Genomic DNA, 19,058 nt, shown 5'->3' on the forward strand with positions numbered 1-19,058 from the left:
TTTTTAAAATATGAATGTATTCCCTGTGTTGAAGTATTATGCTCAATTATGTTCTAATGCGCTGTGTACCTACTTCACTTAAATATCTTATCACTCATTCATTCTCTGGCTTAATATTTTCATTCTTTCTATATGTGTATATCAGTGTAACTGTCAAAGTCACTAAACTGTGGTTCTCATGATTCTGCACCTGACAGCATTTTTGTTATAAACTTGTGTAAACTTTTTGATACAACAGTAGTAGGTAATGGTGACTGTGGGTTAAAATACAGCTGACCTTTAGTTTCTGAAATGTTGACAGGGTAAACAATATGAGGCTGCTCTCCTTTTACCACCAGATTTCATTCTAATATCTAGATTTGGGGTGGGGGAGGAATTTTCTCTCTTTTTTTTCCAGGTTGCTCTTTCTGTTAGGAATCTAACTTAAGCTACAGTTCATAAGATAACAAGTTTAAGGATGAGAAGAATGAACCTTAATCTTGCCATTTTATTTAAATTCTGAGTTTGTAAGTAATACATAAAAATGAGTAACCTATCATATTTCACAGATATAGGAACTCATTGGAAATTTATTTATACTTCTGACATATACCATGGTACATCATATTACTTCATTTTATTCAAGTAATGCAGAAATAAAAAGAAAACAATTTTTATGGACTGTTGAGGATCACCACATATGGTATCTTAGGTGGTTGTCATCATAACCTCAAGGCAACCAGAAAAGAAAATAAGACCAACTGCCTTGATATTGTCATTGTGCTTTAGGTCCTAGAAGTCAGAAAGTTTCTCTCAAATGTGCTTAGACTAAATTCCTCTTTTTAAAATCTCATTCTCGCAGTTTTATCCAGGCCATTGTGTCACTTTATATATTTGAAGAATTATATGGTCTCATACAGCAATGTTCTATTCTATCCTTTTTATTTTAGAGATAAGAAAACTAAGGCCTAAGTAATATACTTGTTTTACCCAAAATCATACATCTACTTAGTTGCACAATGCAGACTTTGTCTGTATCTTACCCATCTTACTATTGTCTCCTTAGTCTTCCCTCTTCTAACATTTCAACGTTTTATTCATTTTCCCTACTTTCTTTTGTGAACAAATTCTCCTTGAAAAGGAATACAAAAAATCACTTGTGTGTCTAATATCAGGGAGATATTATATATTGTGTATATATATATATATATATATATATATTGTATTGGGCAATAACTAGTTGGCTAATAAATTTTATTAGTGGTATTCTGTAGCAACAGCAAGTGATATATATATTTTCGGATCTTGTTTCATCAGAAATCACATCCAAAGTGGCATGTTCCAAATCTTTGCTTTGGGAGAATAGTCTTATTTTCCCCGTTAGAATTGTAATAATGATTTTCCAGTTATTTCCATGTGCCAGGTTTTGCTAAGAGCTCCTTCCTTTGCCTGGAAATTTTGCTGAATTGCTAAGGGAAGCATTTGCAAAACATTTGTTCAGTTAGAATAACCCAAACAGTAGAATTTATTATAAACACATCTGCTGGCAAACATTTATTGACAATCATTTTAGCTTTTATTTAATGGTTTTTCAATACTCTTTTCCCAAGAAATATCATTCACTATTATTATGACCTTAATGTCAATGGGATCAAGTTCTAAACATTCACCTGTTAAGTTTTATTGAAAATGTCAAATTGTTACATAAAAATAGCTTCAAGAAGAAAAAATAGAGGCAAGTGTAAAATGCTAAACCCCCAAAAATACATTTTTAAACTTCTTTCAAACAAAATAGTAGGCGGTGGACATGATAGAATTTATCTGAGAAATATTGAGCACTCTGTAGTTTATTGAAAGACTTACAGAGTTTTGTAATACTAAGAATGGTTTGTAAGCATTCTAGTTTAGATTCTCTTTATTATTACCTGTGATTTGTTATGTATTACTTTAATTGCCTCAAACATAATTCTTAGTCACCGTTAAGATTTAGAAACAAAAGCTTGAGGCTTGTGATACACTTCAAATTTTCCAAAAGAAAAAACAAAACAACAGTTCTGCTATTTTTTTATAGTCTTGTAATCTAAAAGGTTTCCTTTATATTGCCTTATTATTGATAATACATAAAACTTTTTACTACGTCTGTTGACATTATCTCCCTGATCTGTTTTGAATAAAAATAAGAACCGGCAGATAAAAGTAAAAGACGTAGGTATCCTGTTGTTTAATAAAACTTAATGTGTTTACCTCCCTCTCACTTTCCCTTAGAAAAAACAGAAAAACATTTTAAGAATAGGAATCCAGAATCTTGGTTCACCTTTGTGGGGAGATGACATTTGCTGGACAGAAAACTGTGACAGCAGTCACAGTCTTACGAAGTTCCTCTATATGCTCCGTGGTCTTCTGCGAACCTCTCTTTCAGCCTGTATCATCACAGTGCCAACACACCTTATCCAGGTAAGAACTTTCCAAAACTACTTTCTCCTAACTCGTGGTTTATAGTGAAGAGCAGTTTATAAGTGCTTTATGAATCAGTAATTTATTTTCATGTGCCATTTGGATAAAAGAGACTTCAGATGCTTGAAATGCCGGAGCAGCAAGATGTCCTTTAGATTATTCAGTTCCCTAGTACTTGTGGTTTTAATATACAGTGAGTATGTGGTAATTTCTTCTTCACTAATTTTATTATTTTTTTCTTTGATTTATTGTGAACTTGCTAGTATCATTGTGCCATGAGGTTGATTTTGCTGTCATATCTTGTCGTTGATCATAAAGCTGATCTGCGTATAGATCTTGAAGAGATATTTTTACACCCATGTATAGCAGCATTATTCACAACAGCTAAAATGTAGAAGCAACCTGACTGTTCACTGATACATGAATAGATAAGCAAAATGTGGCATATCCACACAACTGGATATTATTCAGCCTTAAAAAGGAAGGAAGTTCTCACATGTGCTACAACAGGGATAAATCTTGAGAACGTTAGGCTCAGTGAAATAAGTCAATCATTGAAAGACAAATACTGTGAATCCAGTTATATGACATACTTGGAGTAGTCAAAATTATGGAGACAGAAAATAGAATGGTAGTTGCCAGGTGCTGGGGGTGGGAGAGAATGAGAGTTATTATTTTAATGGGTATGGAGTTTCAGTTTTACAAGATGCACAGAGTTCTGGAGATGGCTGGTGGTGATGGTAGCACAACATTATGAATGTGTTTAATACTACTGAACTGTACACTTAAAAATGGTTAAGGGTTTCCCTGGTGGCACAGTGGTTAAGAATCCACCTACCAATGCAGGGGACATGGGTTTGAGCCCTGGGCCAGGAAGATCCCACATGCCGCGGAGCAACTAAGCCTGTGCACCACAACTACTGAACCTGCACTCTAGAGCCCACGTGCCATAACTACTGAGCCCGCATGCCACAACTACTGAGGCCCTTGGGCCCAGAGCCCGTGCTCTGCAACAGGAGAAGCCACCACAATGAAGAGTAGCCCCTGCTCGCCACAACTAGAGAAAGCTCGTGTGCAGCAACGAAGACCCAACGCAGCCAAACATAAATAAATAAATAAATAAATATATATATATATAAATATATTTTTTTATTTTTAAAAAATGGTTAAAATGGTAAACTTTACACTATATGTACTTTACCACAGTAAAAAACATTGGGAAAAAAAGCTGATCTGAATAGGACTAGTCCCCGTCTTCCCTCCTTGTTTCTATATATATTTCTCCTGAAGTTACACTCTCATAAAAAGAGGCCAGTCTCCCCAGAGAAAGAGGGGTCTTTGTAAGATTTCCTGATTGGTTCAAAAAAGTTCTTTTCTTAAGGGTGTTCAAGGGGCAAGTTTGGGATTGTTTCCACAGTATGTATGTATATATGTACACATATACTATAACATGATACTAGAAATAATATAACTGAAATACCTGCTGCAATGAATGGAATGTGAAAGTCAAAGTAACTAAATCACTGAAATCACTTTTTCTAATGTACATACTAAAACACTTTGATTTGGAATGAATTATAGCAGAGAAGTTTTGAGCTTTGTTTTACTTCTCTAAGAAATAGCAATTATAACAACAATGAGAGCAACTAGCAAATAAAAAACACTAAGTCAGGACCTAACAATTTGTATAGAATTTTTATGTAAATGCTATTATCTCCATTTTACATATAAGGAAACTGAGGTATAGAGAAATTCAGAAATTAGATCAAGGTTAAATACTTGAGAAACCATAATTTGAACCCAGAAAATCAGATTCTAGAACCATATTATGGGAAAATTCTTCTACAATATCTAACAGATTTGTATTCTGGAACTCATTCTTTCAAAGCTAGTAAATCTCAAATCTTTAACCTTAGAGCTAAATAGAAAGGACTTGAAGGGTTCATCTGAATTAAGCTCCTGTCCTTGGATACGTTAAGCATTATCCCTGTTTCACAACTGAGGTCTGAACTTAAATGACATATTCAAGCAAATCAAAGAAACAAGGACTATGCTTGGTGACACTCCAAAGGTCTGTGAGAACTTTACATTTAATTACATAACAGAAATATAGCAGATGTAATTGAAACTTGGAGGTCTCCAGGGAGTACTTGAGTACTCGAATAAGAATAGACATATAAAACAATGGAATAGAATTGACAGTCTAGAAATAAACCCGTACATCTGTGGTCAACAAATTTTCAACAAGGGTGCCAAGACCATTCAATAAGAAAAGAATAACCTTTCAACAAATGGCATGGGACAACTAGATAGCTACATGCAAAAGAATGAAGTTTGGACCCTTACCTCACACCATATACAAAAATTAATTCAGAATGAAAAAAAGACCTAAATTTAAGAACCAAAATAATTATGAAATAAATATACATATATATGTAATTTTAAAATTTATTTCAAAGGTGCCTATGCAATAAAGAAAAGAAAGAAAAAAATTTCTAAAGCCATTTTGGTAGTGATCATCATTATTATTTAGAGAAGAGATTCCAAATCTATTGTGAATGTTTGTGACAGTGATTCCTCTAGCCTCTGTGTAAGGGAAGAGCAGTAATACTATCAGAAGACTTCAAATCATCCTATGTACACCCCTGAACATTAAGCAATATTTGAATTTTGGTATTTTATAGATATATTTGAATTCTTGTAAAACTGAAAAAGATATAATTTAAATTCTGCTTTTTAAAATACCAGTAGGGCTTCTATATATTTTATAGATATATATATCTATAAATAGATATATATAGAAGACTTCAAATCATCCTATGTACACCCCTGAACATTAAGCAATATTTGAATTTTGGTATTTTATAGATATATTTGAATTCTTGTAAAACTGAAAAAGATATAATTTAAATTCTGCTTTTTAAAATGCCAGTAGGGCTTCCCTGGTGGCGCAGTGGTTGAGAATCTGCCTGCCAATGCAGGGGACACGGGTTCAAGCCCTGGTCTGGGAAGATCCCACATGCCGCGGAGCAACTAGGCCCGTGAGCCACAATTACTGAGCCTGCGCATCTGGAGCCTGTGTTCCGCAACAAGAGAAGCCGCGATAATGAGAGGCCCGCGCACCGCGATGAAGAGTGGCCCCCACTTGCCGCAACTAGAGAAAGCCCTCGCACAGAAACGAAGACCCAACACAGCCATAAATAAATAAATAAAAAATTTTTAAAAATTAAAAAAATAAAATAAAATAAAATACCAGTAAAGAGACTATTTTGAAAAGGAAATAGGAAAACATAAGGTCAGACTTTGGTAACCTTATACCACAGTCTCTTCCCTAGACAATTTTGCCTAGCTATAGTATAGTAGTCTTCTGGTCCTAATATCAGTGGAGCTATAAAAAAAAACAAATAAATTATTCCCTTGCTCTTTGAACAGGACATCTGACCATATATTTGGTTTTTTTATGAAAATACTTAGGAGAAAATGTAAAACTTAACAGTTTGCTTAAACCAGTCATGATATAAATAGTGGATAAAACTCTAAATAACTCTTAAAGACTGGCAAGGAAAATCACAGTGTTTAGGCTAAGAAAAGAGAGTAAGAAGTGGAAGCAGTATGCTTACAAAGCTAACCAAAGACATATGCATACACAGAACCAGGGAACTGTGAGTTTGTTTAATAAAAACTTGCATAGTGATTTCTACAGGCCAGTTGCAGTCCTAAGATCTTTTCAAATATTAACTCATTTAATCCTTATAATAATCCTATATTGTTGGTGCTATCATTATTTCCATTTAATAGATAAGGAAAAAGGGACAGAAAATTTAAGTGACTTTCCCAAGATCACACAGCTACTTGAGTGACAGGATTTAGATCTAAGCGTTTCCCTTCCAAATACCATACTCTTAACCACCATGCTCAGCTGCTTATTCAATGGAAGTACCAAAATAGGGTCAAAATTAAGAAGCAGACTGTGCACAAAGTAGCATTCAATGATAGAAAGAGCCTGGGCTTTGGAGGGAGATAGACCCAATTAGTAATTTGGTCTTAGTCAAGTCCTAACTTTCTCAGCCTCAGCGTCTTCATTTGTAAAAATTCAGAGGATTAGCAATAACATGTGCTCACCCAGTGCTGGCACATGGTAGGCACTCATTATATGTCAACAATTGTCACCTTCACTATTGTTACTTAAACAGACCCCCAAAACTGAGAATTTGAACAGAGATCAGGCTACAAAAACTAAGGTACACAAGTCCATGGAAGTAATAGAAATCTTCAGCTTTCTGCCTCTTTTTATGAACAACATGGACAGGATCTTCTCACAGGTTAGACAGGTTAGGAAGCTTGGCTGAAGTCAGATGGCCATTGAAGTCTTAGTAACATCACCTTGTTGTAACATGACTCTTTTTAACATCATACATCAACTTCCTCTCGACTATGACCAGTGCCTTCCCTGCAGACTCTAAGTCAAGATTTAAATGGTGATTGAATAATTTATTCAATCAACAAATATTTATTGCAAGTACTATTCTAGGCATCCATGGGGATATAGTAGTGAACAAGACAAACAAGGTCCCATCCTCCTGGAGTTTTTTCAGAAATATGAAAGATAGAATGGATGGAGCAGACAATTAGTATATGCACGTATTTTGGATGCTTGAGCTTGGTATTTGAGAGTAAAGTAGATTCTGACAGGAAATAGAAATGCAGTTTGATATCCTTGGAAATTTTGTCATATAATTAAACATCTATAGATAATAGAGAAGTGTGACACCTTTATTTGAATATATTATATAAAGTAACACTAGATTAGAAGTATATAAAATATCTATTTCTCTTAGATGGGGAAAAACAGCCAATCACAGCCCTCAGAATGGGAGAAAATATTTGCAAACAAGGCAACTGACAAAGGATTAATCTCCAAAATATACAGGCAGCTCATGCAGCTCAATATCAGAAAAACAAACAACCCAATCCAAAACTGGGCAGAAAACCTAAATAGACATTTCTCCAAAGAAGATATACAGATTGCCAACAAACACATGAAAGGATGCTCAACATCACTAATCATTAGAGAAATGCAAATCAAAACTACAGTGAGGTATCACCTCACACCAGTCAGAATGGCCATCATCAAAAGATCTACAAACAATAAATGCTGGAGAGGGTGTGGAGAAAAGGGAACCCTCTTGCACTGTTGGTGGGAAGGTAAATTGATAACAGCCACTATGGAGAACAGTATGGAGGTTCCTTAAAAAACTAAAAATAGAACTACCATACGACCCAGCAATCCCACTACTGGGCATATACCCTGAGAAAACCATAATCAAAAAGAGTCATGTACCACAATGTTCATTGCAGCTCTATTTACAATAGCCAGGACATGGAAGCAACCTAAGTGTCCATCAACAGATGAATGGATAAAAAAGATGTGGCACATATATACAATGGAATATTACTCAGCCATAAAAAGAAACAAAATTGAGTTATTTGTAGTGAGGTGGATGGACCTAGAGACTGTCATACAGAGTGAAGTAGTCAGAAAGAGAAAAACAAAGACCGTATACTAACACATATATATGGAATCTAAAAAAAAAAAGGTTCTGAAGAACCTAGGGGCAGGGCAGTAATAAAGACGCAGACGTAGAGAATGGACTTGAGGACACGGGGAGGGGGAAGTGTAAGCTGGGACGAAGTGAGAGAGTGGCATGGACATATATACACTACCAAATGTAAAATAGATAGCTAGTGGGAAGCAGCCACATAGCACAGGAAAGTCAGCTCAGTGCTTTGTGTCCACCTAGAGGGGTGGGATAGGGAGGGTGGGAGGGAGGAGATATGGGGATATATGTTTATGTATAGCTGATTCACTTTGTTATACGGCAGAAACTAACACACCATTGTAAGGCAATTATACTCCAATGAAGATGTTAAAAAATAAATAAATAAAGATTACATGAAGTTCAAAAAAAAACAGCCAATCAGTGTTCTTACTTTAGTTATTAGCATTCTGTCAGACCTGTACAGTAATGATTAGTTACCCTTTATTGTACTTTTGGCATGCTTCCCATGTTTAATTTCATTGTAGAGAAGGAACACATAGTTAAGGAAATTGCAAAGAGGGGGAAAAGTTAAAATAGGGAAAATAATGATATAGATTCGAAGCTGACTTTAACTTATTGTTGTAATAAGACTTTTGCAAGTAGAGTGGAAAAAAATTATTTTTAAATGTGCATTTGAACTATTTTCTGCTCAGCCTCATAACTTTGAACTTGAAATAGTTTATTTCCTTTGGGTTAGAGATTATTTTCATCACAGCACAGGAAATAACAAGCATACGTTGAAACAAATGAATAAAATAAATTCTAAATATCTGTTTGCTGAAAACACTAAAATTATTCATCAAATATATTATGAATGTCTTAAAATATGTATGCATATATAGTCCTAAACAATTTTCCCTGTGAAGTAGTATTATTGCTCATCTGGTCTCTTGCTAGAATATAGTTTTAGTATCTGCCCAAAGACACTGTATTAAAAATGTGTGTGAAAATGGCCAAGTTAAATACAGACTTTGTTACATGCTGAACTGTGGAGCAAAGTGTCATTAGAAGGAGCAGAACTATGGACGGCTCCCCTATATTCCGGCATTACTCAGTTCCCAGATCCCTGCTGTGTAGTTGTTCCACTCGCCAAGAAGCCTGTTAAAGAGCCCCCAAGAGCATGTGTACGGCCCTCCATGTTAATAGTTAATTGGTGAGGATGGCAAGATGAGAGGACAGCCGAACATGTGGTCTCTCAGACTCAAGCAGTAGACAGACCTTTAGTTATAATAACAGCAGCTGCTCACATTCTCACAACTCAACTGTTCAAAACTGTTGTCGAGTGAAGATTATCGTGGATTGAAAAAGAAAGAGGAAAAGTTACATCTAAGAAAAATAACTAAAACCCTACCTTGAAACTCTTCCTTCCTATTATCTTAAGTATGAAAATATTATTTCAACTTTTAAAAACTTAAGTATAAATTTCCATATTAAAGATTGTTATGTTTCAGCTACATTGAACATTCTGCTGCTTTTTTTCCTGTTTACTGTTAGAAACACAAATGTTCTACACCCTTCGAAACTTTTTAACGAGCTTTTTTTACAGGGTGATAACTTTGAAGCTGTTACAATCGGATACTGTTTGATTTCCATATCTAGCAATATATGAAACTCTAATTTTTTTGGTCTTATAAATGAGAACTGGTTTACTATTAGCGAAATTTATCATCCACTTGCAAATTATACAAATATTTTGTGCCTTTTAAATTAATTTTATTTTCAATTATCAGTGACAGTTCTGCTTAAGAAAAATGGTGACCGATAACATTTATTCTTTTTGGAAATAGAAACTTAGTTTCATGCCTTATTATGATTATATTGGCGAGGTGAAAGGAAAATAAATTTCCCCAAGCTTATGCATTTTATTTACACAATCTGTGACAGGTTGTTCTTGATTTGTATTTTTTATTGATTGAAAGCATTTTTACCTGACTGTCAGGAAATAAATATTAAAGCACTTAGAGTTGAAATTAAAATAGGAAAGGTTATTTTTCTATACCTTTCTCACAGCTTTCCTTTCAAAAAGAAAATTTACTTTTTATTATTGCTAATCTATTCAAGCTGTCATAATCTACACTTTTAAGGAATTTTTAAATATAAACAACCCAATAAATTTCTCCTTAACTATAATAATGCAGGAATGAAAACTTCCTTGACATTATTGACGATAAAATATGAAATACCTTTTTCTCATTCTACAATAATTCTTTATATTGCTAGCATTTAATGTATTTGCTTATAGAACATTAGTTGGTAAACTATTTAAACTTTCTTTTATTCAGAATAGATTTTAGATTTGAAACTGGCCTATAACATATTTTTATTGGTCATCACTGGCATTTGGTCAGTAATAACCTTATTCAGTTTTTATCATAAACCACTATTTTCCAACAATTTTATCTGTGGAATTTCCCTCCCCACCTTCCCCCCGCCTCCAGCTACCTCACTGAAGAAAACTATCACCAGCATTAGTTAGCTTATACCAAGGAAAAATCATTTTCTGAAGAAAAGCAGGAAGACAGGCCCTTGTTACATGTCTCTTGAAAACTGAATGAAGTTTTATTTAGTGTGTTATTTTAATTGATATATTTTCAAATTGATCTTCTATAATATTAATATATGAAAACTTTGAACCCACTGAAGTAAATGATGCAGTATGTTTCAGTGTAGAGAAATTCAGAACAAACCTTTTCACATCCATAAACTTTTGTGTGTGCATGCTGAGTATTTTAGCAGCTAAACTCTAAGGCAAGCAATGGACAGCTATAGAACTAACCACTAACATAGGATTATGAAATGTGGACTCCAGTGGCCTTGTGAATTTCTCTCAGTGTGCAATCTTTTATTCTTAAAACAAGACCTAAGGATAATTGCATGGTAAGGGAACAACAGACTCTTATGAGTTTACAACTATAAAATTCTGGAAAATATTTTTTTTGTAATTGTTGATATGAGCATCATTATAGGAAAGCATAACAACACCTTCTGCCATATAATTTAATCTATCTTAAGTGATCTTTTTAAATGTAGTTTATTAAGGAGAATTATTATTTGAAATGGTCTTTTTAAATGCAGTTTGTTACAAATATTTAAGGCTGAAAAGTACAGATTCAATCTCTTGATCACGACTATCAATAATTAAAGGATAAAGTTGGATATTCTGGGTATCAATTTTTCATATTCTCAACTAAGAATCTGCCTTAATTTTTCTAGACCTTCTCAACTACTCTGATATAGATTGCAAAAAATTAACATTTTTAAAAGTTTAAAAAGAAATAAGTTTTTTAAATGAAATGAATCATATTAAACCCATATTAATTTTACCATACTTGTCAAATTCCAGTCTTTGAAGATTTAGTAACTTCATACAAGTCTGGTTGGGTGTAAACAGAGTCTGTTTTTCTTTACAACAACAAATAATAGAACTGTGTTTCAACTCTGCTCCTATACGCTTGGATTTATAAATTTTTATAGTTCCAGTTTTTTTTTCTTGTTTCATATTGCACAATCTAGTGTTTGATTAATTTTTTAAATCAAATCTTAGCTTGTATGCGTTATACTTAGATTTCTAATTTACTTTCTTGGTCCAGGATGTTTGAAAGTTTTTACACAAATAAACTCCAAATTTCTTATAAGTTTCTGTCTACGTAGAGCGTTAGGAGCAGTATATGTGCCATTTTGTCTTAGTGTAAATATGCATATTAAATAAGGGTAGCATATTTAAAACTGTCAGTAAGATTCATGTGTGTCTTCAGAAGTAAAAAGAGTCATTTAGAAACCTTTTATTATAATTAATCTAACCAAATCATATTCGATAAGGCATACAATGAAAAATAATTTTGACTTTAAATACTTTTTTGCTTTCCCTAAAATTATGAAGTTTTGGTTCATATACCGATTCATACTATATAGTTCCTAGTAGTGGTGATGGTTGTTAAAGTACTATTTAGAGCCAAAATTTTCAAATATATGAATGATAGAAATAGTGAAATGTCTCATCACAGTATGGAGATTGAGTCATCTGTTTGGGCATATGGAATCTTTGGCTGCTGGACTGCATAGTCTTTATAATGCCCAATGTCCAGGCATGGACACAACTGTTCTGGGAGCAGAATCGGGGAGGGACTCTGTGTTTCGTCTCCTTGAACATGATAGAAGAAAAAAAAGGGGAAGGATCTTTAACATTATTTTTATTATAGACTCTCCTCTACTACATCACTTTTGTGTACAGAAAAGAAGTACAACTTTACTTAACTTTGTATTTATTTTACAAATAGAATTACTAAGCTTTTTATCTTGGATGTTACAAGCTTTCTGAAAAACACCTATAAGAAAATGCAAATTTTGAATTATTCCTATTTATATACTTAGATGCATACCTTCCCTTAAAGAAAGATTACTGTCTTCAAAGAAAGGCGATACTTATTTCTTAAAATCGAGACAAAACATGCTTGAAACGAATTATAATTTAAAGGTGTTTAAGTACCTGGTCATATATTATATCCTAACATTATTTTTTAGCCCTTTGCTATTAATTACATTATTATTACTATATAAAGAGTTCCGGCTTCTCTAATAATGTTTTTGCACCCTATGTAGTTAATCTTTAATGTTGGGGAGGATGGGGGAGAGATTAAATTAGCCTTGTAACCTCTTTCTCTTCCAGGCTGATGATGGAAAATAAAAGCTCTTAGCCACAAAATGTAGCACTTAGAATTAATATTTAATTAGACTAGCAAATTGTACACTGTGGCTGAAAGCTTCCGAAGAGTTTTTAGTGCCACAATTGACCTACAGGTTTAATAATAACTCACTTCTAGAAGCAAGTGCCAGTTCAGCATAGTAGAGCCACTGTAAGAAAGTCCTGAGAGATTAAAATCAGCAAACCAAATGGCAGGCAGGGATTCCTGGGATGGAGCCTTCTGGAAAGCTGGGAGCTGGAATAGCTTTTAAGCCAGGATTCAGATGAGAACAGTGGGTGAAAAAGCTGATCCCTCCTGTTCTGGGAGCTTCTGGTTGTAGGCCAAAATCTTAGAACAGATTTTTACTAAATGTTTTTGCTGCAGCTATTAACTTACATTGAAAATCAAATATTGAATAATTTTTCTGTAAAATTTAACAAAATTTTTGTGTAAACATTAGTTCTTAATTTCTTATATATTAGTACATAATATCTGTAAACTCAGATCATTAGATTATCAGATGGGTTTGGCGCTGTATATCTATGCTGTTTTGCTGTGACATGCTGTTTCCTTGTTCCCTGTATAGTTGATTTATATGGTTCATTTCTATATTATTTCATTACGGGGCATTATGCAGAGCCTGAGAAAGAGATTCTGAAGTCTGTAGCCCAAGAAATTTTTTCTTCCAGAAGAGATATATATCAACAAACATAAATCAGAAGCGTTTTTAATTTTTAAAGACCTAATATTTATAAAAGCAATTCTGCATTTGTTTATGCTTATGATGCAATTAAATTATAAGTAAATAATTGGACCTCCTGGTGAAACATTGGATCCTTATATCTCTGAGAAATTAATCTGGTGAAAAAATAGGATACTGTGCGTTTGAAAATGTGCAAACACAGAACAGCCAACTAAAAAAGGAACACCTTACATAATTTGTTGGTTATATCTTAAATAATTGAAGGAAAGCTAGTCATTAGTTAAAAATTCAAGTAGGTGAGAACCTTGCCAGCAGAGGGAGTAGTCCTGTCTTCCGTCAGGTTCCCATCATATTCCCACCTGCCTCAGCCTTTTTCGCAGCCAGTCTCCCATCTGGACCTGGCTCTGTCAGCCTGTTCCTGATGACAGGCTATAATTTTATACTCAATATGGGATTATTCTAAGCTGATTTTAAATTTTAGTATCTTTAACCTACCACTGCATCGCAAACATCAGCTGGATGCTCTGTTTGATATTTGGATATTAGCAGTTGTTTTTCCAGGCAGGGTGTGAGCTTTTGGACATCTGCGAATTGCATTTTAAGGGTTTCATGTATAAAGTAGTGAGCAACAAATTTCTGATTTAGGAAGTTACCCATAAAAGATTTAAAAATACAAGTAAATTTCCATGGGAATAATTTCTATAATATGAAACTAGATGATGTATAGTTTATTAAAAATGCCTAAAATTAATTTTGAATATTTTGCCATTATTCTGTTCAGCCTATCTATTACAGCATTTTGTTCAGTCCATTTATAAGGGTTTTCAGAATATGTAAGTTTTTTTAATGTTTTATATAATAACTTACTAAAAAATAAAACTGATGTAAACAAATGTTCTGCAAAGCATGTAGTATTTGAGACCAGTGTAAATGTAAATAATATATCTGAAAATAACATCATGTGTTCTTTAAAAAATGCTTCAATTTTAAGGAAACAACATTTTCATACCAAAATATAGAATAGCAAGTGTATGATCAGATGGAAAACAAAAAATATGGCTCCATTGCTTAATCCTAGTAAAAATCCTGGTATTTGGCAACATACTCAGCAATTTCTTTTGCCCTTGAGGTAGGTATATTTACCATTAGCTTCTTTTAAACATTAGAAAAAGGAACCAAAATATGTTGTTTTATGATTTCCCTACATGAATATCAATATACAATGCTACCAAGAGAGTGTTGCCATTAGGATTTTTTTAATTTACAGAAGTTCCTCCATATTTTAAAATTGTGTGTGACCTTGAATAAAGTTCAGTATTAAATCTGGAAAGATTTAATCTAATACCTTCACTAAGGTATTAATATTATTATTAATATGTATTAGTATAATTTTGATAAAATTATATTCTTTCTTAAATTCAAAATTAATTATGAATATAATTATCTCCCCACTATCAATTTTTTTTTTAGTAAAATAAGAGTCTAATCCACAGAAGTAAGTGACAACTCTGGGAAGGTGAGGGAAGGCATGTAAAAAGTTACAAACTGTATAACTTTTAATTTTATTATTTCATAGTCTTGATTTCAATTGAATGGAGAACTTAATAAGCATGGAAAAACAAATACCTCATTAAATATCCCTAGATTTATCCTTTCATTCAAGTTTGTTTTTTTTTGATTACACGACAAAAAAAAATGTCATGAGTTGTGGTATGTTTGTGTTTCTAATATCATTTTTTTTTAAATGTTATTATAACTTGAGCTGTTAAGTAGAATAATTGCTTTTCTTGTGGTGATTCCCTCCCCACCATAGACACACACATCGTTTCACATAGTAGGGTCAAACATAAATTTAAATATTTCTTTAACTTTTCAATATTAACTTGATAGTGCTTTTGTGCTATTGTAGTCCCAAATCTGATGTGCGTGCCATACTCAGATGGAGCTCTACCCTTCATATTGTGTGTTTGCTGTCTTTCTTATTTGAGTAACCCAAGAACTTATTCTAATTTGAGGCATTTCACAAATGCTTTATGTCAGTTGATTTATTCCTTTCAAGCTTCTTGATAGTTAAGTGATTGGTTAATTACTTTTTAATTATCTCGTTAAAATCTTTCCTGGAAGTATATATTGTATTGGTACAAACTATATCATTTATATTGTTGAGATAATTAGGTCCAAGTAAGTAAGGAAATATTCAGAGTTTTTTGATATATTCTTATTGTTATTTGGTCACTCTAAATAGGTATCTCAACTATTTTTATTAAAAAACAAAGGGAGCTTCCTGTGGCAGTGGTTGAATCTTTGTCTCTTAACAAAGTTCTTAATTTTGGCTTTATGAGCTTTGAATTGGAAAAGAGCATTAAATTAACCTTCCTTTATTTAAAATCTATTTAATGGATTTGGCATATCCTAATAAAAAGAGGTTACCATTCTGTAGAAGTAAATAGGAAACATTCTATGAAACCAAACAAGGAACAATCAAAACAAAAACTCTGTGAAGTTTTTCTGTGAAATTAAAATTGGAGTAAGAAGGTAGTCAACTGGACATTCTGATTTGCCTTTTTTATTCGCAACATCATTTGACATAATTTAAATTTAAGTAATTAATTAAGAAATTACACCACAACAGAAAGTTTTAAGAACCTTTTATGTAACTTAATACAATGCTATTTGGGATTGCCAGCAAACTCTTAAAACTCCTGGACCCTGGCTCTCTTCTGGCTTCCCTCCTAGTCATGTCTTGGCTACTATCCAGAGCTGACAACTTTCACCCAGGACTGAAGGGCGATTTGCCTAGTATAAGAAAGATTTTTGAGTCATCCTAGATTTTCACATCCAGATAGGCAGGAAGGAAGAGTGGCAGTATCACTGTATATATTTGGGTGATGTCATTATGCCATGCATGCGGTGTAACCATTAATTTACTCATACTGGTGAATCCTGAATGTCCTTACTCAAATATTCTATTGGCAACTATATTGCAACAACTTCAAATTTAACACAAAAATTATTCAAAATTTATGTCTAAGTAATAGATGCACAAATACCTTTACTTCTCCATTTCCAACTACATACATATACTGTAGACTAAAGAGGTTTCGCATCTTGGCTAATAACATAAAAACACTTAGAATCTCTTAAGATGAGAATATAGAAGTTCCAGTTTCCAGGCCTCTGCTAAAATCATTATGCAAAAGCTTTCTGAACATTGCAGGTTATAATAAGACAATTTATTGTCCATAGTGCATTGTTCCTAAAGTGAATTGTGATTATTATGCTTTTAAGGATTTTTAAAAGCAGTTAATTTTAGATTCTTTTAAGTAAATTTACCTACCTTTATCTAAAAGACCATTTAGTATTAATATTATGATTTGAAACACATTTTGACAAGAGTGGTTTTAAGATATGATTACATCAATATACCACGTTCCCTATGAATCTTGGAGGTAAAGAAGTAATCTGTAACACTATTTGAACTTTTAAAAAAGTAAGTACCTTTACATGCCCAAATATCTTTTATGCTCTTACAAATAATTGGAAGACTGAATGAGTTTAGTATAAAATTTATCTCATTCCGAAACTTAGATGTTATTCTTATATAATTTCCTGTGCTTTTTATTTTATAGACATTTTTCAGATATCTATACAACTTTCACAATTAATCTGGTTTGCCACATTACATAAACTGTTTTCCAGAATTGCTGTGCAGAAAGCAGTAAGGTCACCGTTAAATGTAACTTATTTTATGGTAATGATTAAAAGTTTATTCTTGTTCTGATACTTCATGGAAGCTTTTAAAATAGAATTTCGTTTGTAGTTAATAACTGATGTAAACCTATGGAACTTAGCAATATGACAAATGAAATATATGTATGAGTTTCTGAGATTTTAAAATCTAGGCTGTCTATCTTTTATATTAATTCATCAGTTTTCCTCTGCAAGGTGGACAATTGATATTTTTAATCTCCCACAAATTACCTTAAAAAGACCTATAATGTAGATAAATATTAGAGGATGTTAAGTGGTTTATTAGTCAATTTTAAGGTTAAATTAAGGAAAGAAACCTTCTTTGAAATAAATGTCAAGTTGACCATTTAAATACGCAGGACCTTGCTTATATACTACTAGAATGGAAGACTAATTCCATACTTAAACCTTACAATTTCTATCATTCATAAGCCCTAGCTTATATCACCGAAATCCTGATATTTGAGTCGTAACAAAAATTGACTTTTATAATTTTAGATTCAGATATTTAGATACAAAGGCTCAGTCTTCTATTTATAGATAAAAGGAAATCTGACCTTTTTGATTAAGAAATATTGTCAGTAGCCTTTATAAGTGCTTGTTCATCTGAGGGTCCATGACAGGAGTACTCTTCCCAGTTGAGTTTATCCTAAAAATGAAATGATAAGAGTCTGCTGGTTGTTATCTAAGATCCTTCTTAATGGGAGAACCACATGGTTATTCTTCATCTCCCACTTGTTCTCACCCTCTACAGCCAACTCAGCCATACCCCACCCCCACCCCAACATTGTTCAGTACTCAGCACAATGAATCATTTTCAAGTTGACTCATTGTGAACTGTCTCCCAGCTGTTGGAATGTCTGGCAGACATTTTTGTTTGGGTGAAGAATAACTGGCTGAAACCCAACCTGGATGAGCTCGATATAATGGTCTTTGGCTAAAGAAATATTGAGAGGAGCATGTTTATGGCCTTTGAAACCCCTGTTATTCCTGGAGTAGGACCATCCCCTGTGGCATAGAACTGAAAGTAAGGGATCAATCTGGATTATTTTCTCACCATTGAATGAAAAATTGCCTTGGAAAAAATAGGCATTTCCAAACGATGTTCGTTTTTCTATTCTTGGTACCCCCCCCCCCGTGATTGAAAGTATTAAAGACAATTAAGGATAATTACTTTTGCTGCTTCCTTTTAAGAGCACTATTTCAAAGGCTGTAATATTCTCTTCATAACACACATTTCTACTTACAGAGGAGTTGCAAAGTACTGCCCTAGATGTGAGTTAACTAGTCACTTAAGCATAATGTTTAGTGACAGAGGCTACTGTGTATTTCAAACCAAGTCAGTTAACATTAACCAGCCCTCTTTTATTTTTCATTCTTATGCGATCTTTACAAGAGAACTTAAACAGAGGAATACCAGTAAGCTCAATAGTCAATCACATTTTCAGAAAGTGAACATATTTGATTATATTCGGACTTTTCTTAACAGGGGACATAGCATGAGACTGTAAATTGTCTTGACTGTTTTACATTTCCCATACTTTTTTTAAGGATTAGTTTTAAAATGGCATATCAGTGTATAAAATGGGAGTTTAAAAGTTATAAAATTTTATAAACAACAATCTTTTCAACTTATCCTGATCTTCAGGTCAAATATTTTTCTAAGGTGTTAGAGCCTATAAAATAGTTTTCAAACCTATCACCCTATCAGGAGTTATAAGGAATACTGAACTTTATTAAATTAAATAATTCAAGAAAACCTGCAGATTATTGTGATTATATTTTTAATTATTATATTTTTTATAGCCATGAAATTCTGGGTATTTTAGAACTATTGCTATTTAAAATGTGACATCTTTTATAATGTATTGTTCAGCAGTATTTTTGATT

At 33.1% G+C, this 19,058-nt stretch overlaps 1 protein-coding gene across 1 annotated transcript in view; it reads left to right on the top strand.

The window, feature by feature from the left end:
* The window catches only part of ELP4 (elongator acetyltransferase complex subunit 4), a 234,737-nt gene that overhangs the window by 90,316 nt on the left and 125,363 nt on the right, over positions 1–19,058 (top strand). Inside the window, exon 7 of the mRNA XM_059929629.1 lies at positions 2,245–2,433. Within this exon, the coding sequence (XP_059785612.1) occupies positions 2,245–2,433 (189 nt within the window). The remainder of the gene's footprint in view (positions 1–2,244; positions 2,434–19,058) is intronic.

This window comes from Balaenoptera ricei, chromosome 8 (assembly GCF_028023285.1).
Source record: "Balaenoptera ricei isolate mBalRic1 chromosome 8, mBalRic1.hap2, whole genome shotgun sequence".
In the NCBI taxonomy this organism is placed as follows: Eukaryota; Metazoa; Chordata; class Mammalia; order Artiodactyla; family Balaenopteridae; genus Balaenoptera; species Balaenoptera ricei.